This window comes from Trypanosoma grayi (genome assembly GCF_000691245.1).
Source record: "Trypanosoma grayi strain ANR4 Tgr_819_V1, whole genome shotgun sequence".
Lineage (NCBI taxonomy): Eukaryota > Euglenozoa > Kinetoplastea > Trypanosomatida > Trypanosomatidae > Trypanosoma > Trypanosoma grayi.
The window spans coordinates 1,931-7,692 of NW_008826438.1; the positions used below are offsets into that span (position 1 = coordinate 1,931).

Genomic DNA, 5,762 nt, shown 5'->3' on the forward strand with positions numbered 1-5,762 from the left:
ATATATATATATATATATATATATGTATTCCTTCCGCTCATTGGCGCACAGATGGTCTCTGCTGTTAGCAGCCAAAAGACCATTTCACGCCCTAGTCTCGGTGCAGGAGAGCGCTGCGTAAGATGCCGCGGCATGTCGTTGTGGTGGACCCCAAAAGCGACTCGCCAGTGCATAACAGTGCAACAGACGAGGCGGGTTTCACAGTGATAGAACTCCAGCAGGAAGAAGGGGAGGAGGAGGGGATACGGAGGCAAGGCGTACAGACGGAAAAGGGGGCACCGCGTCGGTGCGACCCCTATGCCATGGGGCAACGNGGAGGGGATACGGAGGCAAGGCGTACAGACGGAAAAGGGGGCACCGCGTCGGTGCGACCCCTATGCCATGGGGCAACGCCTGCCGCACTCACACGGCGATGCATTGGCGAAGCAGCAGCAGCAGCATCGGCGGCAACGCTGGGAACTGCCCAGGCTGATGCCGCAATCTTCAAGGAGGAACAGGAGGCGGAGCGGCAGCAACAACAGCAGCTGCAGCAGCAGCGGCATGAGTCCACCGACTGTCCCACAGTGTGAACCAGCGCATGAGCAGATTTCGTCGCCGGTCAAGGCGCCGTTGGAAACTCAAGCGCAGCAGCTTGAACTGTACCGTTCTCTCCAAAAACGTGATTTTGTGACGCTGCATGAAGAACTCCATTATTTGCGCATGACCTACGTTCACACACAGAGGACGCTGCGCCTCAGAGGTGAGGAGGTGACGCGCCTGCAAAAGGAGTTGGACGACAAGTCGAAAGAGATCGAGCGTCTTAAGGCGCTCCTTGAGTTGGTGCGGAAGAAGCGGCCGTTAGTGGCGGGTGGCGCGCGTGCCGAGGAGGCGGAAGAGAATGGTGCTGCAGGTGCAGGTGCAACGCGGGTGACGCCGTCCCTGGCGCTGTTTGCCGCAACCGCTGACGATGGCGTTGGGCGTGGGCAGCCTGCGAGGATGCTGCTGGAGCTTCGGCAGAATATCGCCTCCCGCGACACCGTCATTGACGGTCTTCGCATGGAGCTGGGTGCGCTGCGCAAGGCGGAGAAAGACATGGACGAAGCTCTTCACGCAAAAACGACGGAACTGGAGGAGGCCCGTGCACTGTGTGCGAGCTTGACAGCCGATCTGAGCGCCAAAGACGCGAGGATTGAAGAGCTCCAGAAACGCTGCGTTGCTACCACACCTGTGGGGAGGACAGGTGACACTCGCAACAGTAGTATAAGTCATGGAATTGAGAATCCAGACGTTGTACTTCTCCGCCAGAAGCTCGAGGAGTACAAGCAACGCTGTCGAGTCGCAGAGGCTGCAGTTAGTGCCACTCGAGCGCAGCTGCAGTCACTGGAGATCGGTGCTTTCTCGTCTCGCCCTACTGCCATAGATCCGCCGCAGCAGCAGCAAGAGGCTGGCTTGCGTGCGGAGTTGGAGCACCTACAGCGCTGTCTCCAGAGAGAGAAGGATACAAGTGCGGAGTTGGAGCGGCATTGGCGTCAACGGCTTGATTCTGACCGTCGCATGACGGAATCGGATGTAGATACCGCCAGGTCAGAGGCGGAGGCATGCAGGCGTGAGGTGGCGCGGATGCAGCGGCAACTCACCACCGCCAGTTTCGCCGAGGCACAGCTTCAGGCTGCCCGAAATGAAAATGACACACTGCAGCAGCGTGTGGTGGAGCTTCGGGAGGAGAACTCCGCACAAGCCGCGCGTGAACGTGAGCTGCGGAACGAACTGCGCGCCACAAAGGAGGTGAACGACCGCCGTGAGGACGAAGTAGTGTCGCTGCAGCGCCGTCTGAAGATTGCCAAGGATAGCGAGGGTGGGTTGCGAGAGGAGGTGGAGATGCTGGAGGGGAAGCTGGAACGGGCGGAGGAGCGGTTTCGCGCGGTAGAGCGCGAGTCGACTATGCCACAGCGCGTCGATGGCGTGGAGCCGTCGGCCGTGCCACGTGAACTGAGTAGCTACGCCGCACTCATGGCGCTTAACACGCAGCTGCAGGAGCGGCTTCAGTCGCTGGAGGCGGAGCTGCGCACTGCGAAGACTGCACCCGCATCTGAGGAGGCTAACTCAAAAGTGGGATCGGCAGCGGTAGCAGCAACCGGAGGAGGAGACGCCGTTGGCGAGCGCATTGCTCGGATCGGGGCGGAGGTGGCGGAGCTCAGGGAGGGGCTGCAGCGCACCGGCGCCTCCCTCCAACAACTGCAGGCGGAGTTCGCTGCCTCCAGTGTGTCGAATGAGCAGCTGCAGGCGGAGCTGCAGAGTGTTCGCGGCGCGTACGGTGCACTCTCGCAGCGTTGGGGAGAAGTGGCACGGGAGCTCGCAGGAATCACCGACGGTGGCAGCAGCGGCGATGCCAGTGAGAGTGGCGCGAAGGAGGTCCAGCGCCCCCCATCAGCACGCAGGAAGCCCCGCGCCGACACTCGTCGTGGCCGTGTACAGGAATTACCGCAGCAACAAGAAGGCCCGACGGCTGAGCCATCCAAGGCCGCAGTTACGGTGCAGCACAATGACGAGGAGAGGTGCGCTGAGCTGCAGGTGGAGGTGCAGCGTCTTCGCGGCCTCCTTTGCAAACGTGATGAGGAGCTTCAGCGCGCTCGCACAAGCCTTGCTGCTGCCAAGGCGGAAGCCGACGTCGCCCGGAAGCAAGAGGCGGTCTACGAGGAGCTGGTGCGTGGTGTTGGTGAGCGTAAAGTGTCGTCGCTGCGGGCGGCCCGCATAGAAGCAGCGCACTGGCGGCAGCAAGTGGCGGAGCTGCAGCGGTTATGCGAGGAGCAGAAGCACACCATCGCCAACTCCCGTACGCCACAGAAACTGGCCGTACAGGATGCGCCACAGTCCGCCTCCTGCAGCGGGACTGTCTGGGACGACGAGTACATCATAGAGGAGGCGTTGCGGCAGGAAGCAGCGCGGCTAGACGCAGAGTTGGGCGCGTTGCGTAGCGAGTTGCAGACAACGAGAGTGGAGCTCGATCATTGGAAGACGCTCGCAGTGGGTGCGACAACGACAGCACTGTGTGAAAGTGAGAAGGGCCAGTGTGTGAAGGACACATAGTCCGGGGGGAGAGCCACTCGCTGTGGTTTACGTGAGAAGGCACACCTTTGGCGCTCTTTTTGTGTGGCTCCAGGCGAAGCCTGTGCTTTATATTATGATTTTTTTTTTGCGTACGTACGTGTGTTTCTCTGCGCTGGCGATCCTCTTCCTGTTGCTGCTGAAGGCTGGTGATGATGATGATGATGATGATGTCTGTGTGGGTTGTTCAACGGTGTTCTGTCTGTTCTTTTTGATCATTATTCTCTTAGCGGCTTCTTCATTTACGCGTCTAGCGAGCGAGATCGAAGGCACTCTGTTTGTCATGCCCGGCGCCCCCACGGGGTCCTCCTCCGCCGTGACTGATCACGCGCGGACGCTCCTCGACGCGTATGCGGGCCGTGAAGGCGATCTGCTGGAGGAACTGAGGCAACGCATGGAGAGACGCACAGGGCGGCAACAGGGAGTTGCAGCCCAACCTGAGCGCAGTGAGTTGCGCAGTCCAACGGGCGCCGCCTCCACGCGGCACCCATTCGTTGACGGTCAGCAGCGGGATGAAGAGGAGTCAGGGGAGGAGGAGGAAGAGGAGGAGGAGGAGGAAATTACAGTTGAGTCCATCAGATGTCACGTTGAGAGCGGTATCGGCTTTGCGTCGCCGCTGCACCGGCGGCGGTGGGAGGAAGCGTGGCTGGGAGCACTGCCGCTCTCAGCGTACATGTACAAGTGGGGTGACGCCGTTGTACACCAAGGCGCCGGCTACAAACTCACCACGCATGGAGGACTCGTGCGGCGGTGGGCGCGGCGGTATTTCGTGCTGGCGTGGTCACTGCTGTACGTGTTCGACGACCGCGGCGCGAAAGGCAAATGCCGTGGGGCGGTGTACATGCATCGTGCGGGTGTGCACCAGACGTCTGCGAACGGCCGTCCCGCTATTGTCATAACGCCGGTGACGCAGAAGAAGCCGTCGGAGCTTGGCGCGGAGGAGTTCGCGAGCTTCACCATGTCGGTGGACGCGGTGCGGCTGCTGGGTGTGTGGCTCGGCGCCCTGCAGAAGACAAGCGTCGCCCCGCTCTCACCGACATCGGTGGCGTGCCGCAGCACACCGCAGCGCAGTGCCAATGTGGCCACTGCGCCGGAGACAGCACCGGTGAACGTGTTGAGGCACGAGCAACCGGTTGAGCGTAACGAGGAGAAACAACTGTCGCAGACGCCACAACGAGAGAAGCAGCGGCTGCATATAGTGAGTGTAGACTGTTCAGGTCACAGCGAGGACCGGGACACTGTTATCGAAGAGTATCGGCATCAGCTGCAACGTGTAGTACTGAATGCCTCTAACGTCAAGGCGCGGCTTCGCCGTATCGCGGCAAAGAAAGACAAACAGCAACTTGGGGAACTGCTGCTGCAGTTCGTGTTGAACCGTGTTGACGACGCCGCTGGGCTGTGGGCGCTCATGGACCAAGTGGAGGAACTGCCGGATGCGCCGCCACACACACCTCCTGCTTCAACAGCTTGTGTGGCGGGGGAGAATCACAGCACGGGGCCGATATCGCCACAGTCTGCTTCGCCACGAAGCGGCGTTGCCAACGGAGGCGCCGCAGTAAAAGGCGCCCCGCTGTACATCACGCCGATCCCGGTTGAACGGCATATGTTTTCCCCGCAGGAAAGAACGGGGGATGGAGGTACGGTGCAGCGCATTAACGACAGCAAGAACAACGCGGTTGAAAGGGGTGAAGAAGAAGAAGAAGAGGAGGAGGGTGGCGTGTTTGGCGGCGCAGATGCGGCGCTCTTCTCAGCTGAGACGGGCTCCGCGTGGCGGCAGCGAATGCGGAGGCTGCGGGACCGCCAGCGCGTTGTTGACAGCATCCTCAGCGAACTGCCGAGCATGTCGTGAGGCCGCACGCACTGTGCGATACACCTCCAGGTGGAACAGAGAGCGTGGGAGTGAGAGTGGGGGTGCAGCTGTTACTCCGCCCCGTCTGTTGTAGGAGGGGTGGTGGGTCTTGCCTTATTGGTATTCCTCTCTCTTTCTCTCTCTCTTCATCGCCCGCCTTTTCTTTCTGCCACTCTCTCTTCCTTTGCGCAGTGGGGGAAGCACACCCCGTTGCAAAGGAGGCGGTGAAGATGTCGTTTTTCTCCGCTGCTGTCCGTCGGTGGGCGGGTGAAGTGCACCGCCGTGCCTTCCTGTCGCACAGTTTAGCATGCGGCGTGCCTGCCTCAGCTCACAGCCGTTGCAGCATCAACAGCTGCAGTAGGCGATGCTTCTGGAATCCCTTCTCGCCTCGCGAGGGGAGCGGCGACGACAAGAAGCCTGCGCTGAGCCCGAACACGGTGCAGCACCAGCGCATCGTGGAGAAGGCGCACCGCGATGCATCACTACATAACGAGCGCCTTCTCGATGCCTGTTTAGACTTGTTGGACATCTGCGGCGTCAACAGCAGTAGCAGAAGCGGCGGCCTCGACGAGGCAGCTGCAGCCACCATTTCGGCCGTTGTTGAGACCACGATGCACGACTTCCGCAAGACCCCAGCGGAGCAGTTCGACCTCATCTACGCCGCTCTCTGCCTTCCGTCGGCTGCCACTAACCGGCACCTGCAGCGTTGCCTCATGGTGCTGCTCGAGGCGTTCCTGCCGGAGGCGCTCTTCCGCGTCTTCGAGAGCGCCGACCTCGTCGTTGTGGTCGCCGGCCCCGACGACGCCGCGCGGCGTGACGCGCTCTGCCG

The 5,762-nt window shown here is 61.1% G+C and overlaps 4 protein-coding genes across 4 annotated transcripts; 3 read left to right on the forward strand and 1 right to left on the reverse strand.

Moving 5' to 3' along the window:
• Positions 1 to 122: 122 nt before the first annotated feature.
• DQ04_08191010 (hypothetical protein) lies at positions 123 to 569 on the forward strand (the record flags this gene model as incomplete). Its single annotated transcript, XM_009315466.1, has 1 exon — positions 123 to 569. One exon carries the CDS (start codon positions 123 to 125, stop codon positions 567 to 569), a length of 447 nt encoding a protein of 148 aa, XP_009313741.1.
• Positions 570 to 699: 130 nt separating this feature from the next.
• Positions 700 to 3,066, forward strand: DQ04_08191020 (hypothetical protein; the record flags this gene model as incomplete). Its single annotated transcript, XM_009315467.1, has 1 exon — positions 700 to 3,066. One exon carries the CDS (start codon positions 700 to 702, stop codon positions 3,064 to 3,066), a length of 2,367 nt encoding a protein of 788 aa, XP_009313742.1.
• A 301-nt stretch (positions 3,067 to 3,367) lies between these two features.
• On the forward strand, positions 3,368 to 4,933 carry DQ04_08191030 (hypothetical protein; the record flags this gene model as incomplete). Its single annotated transcript, XM_009315468.1, has 1 exon — positions 3,368 to 4,933. One exon carries the CDS (start codon positions 3,368 to 3,370, stop codon positions 4,931 to 4,933), a length of 1,566 nt encoding a protein of 521 aa, XP_009313743.1.
• Positions 4,934 to 5,261: 328 nt separating this feature from the next.
• On the reverse strand, positions 5,262 to 5,588 carry DQ04_08191040 (hypothetical protein; the record flags this gene model as incomplete). Its single annotated transcript, XM_009315469.1, has 1 exon — positions 5,262 to 5,588. One exon carries the CDS (start codon positions 5,586 to 5,588, stop codon positions 5,262 to 5,264), a length of 327 nt encoding a protein of 108 aa, XP_009313744.1.
• Positions 5,589 to 5,762: the final 174 nt, after the last annotated feature.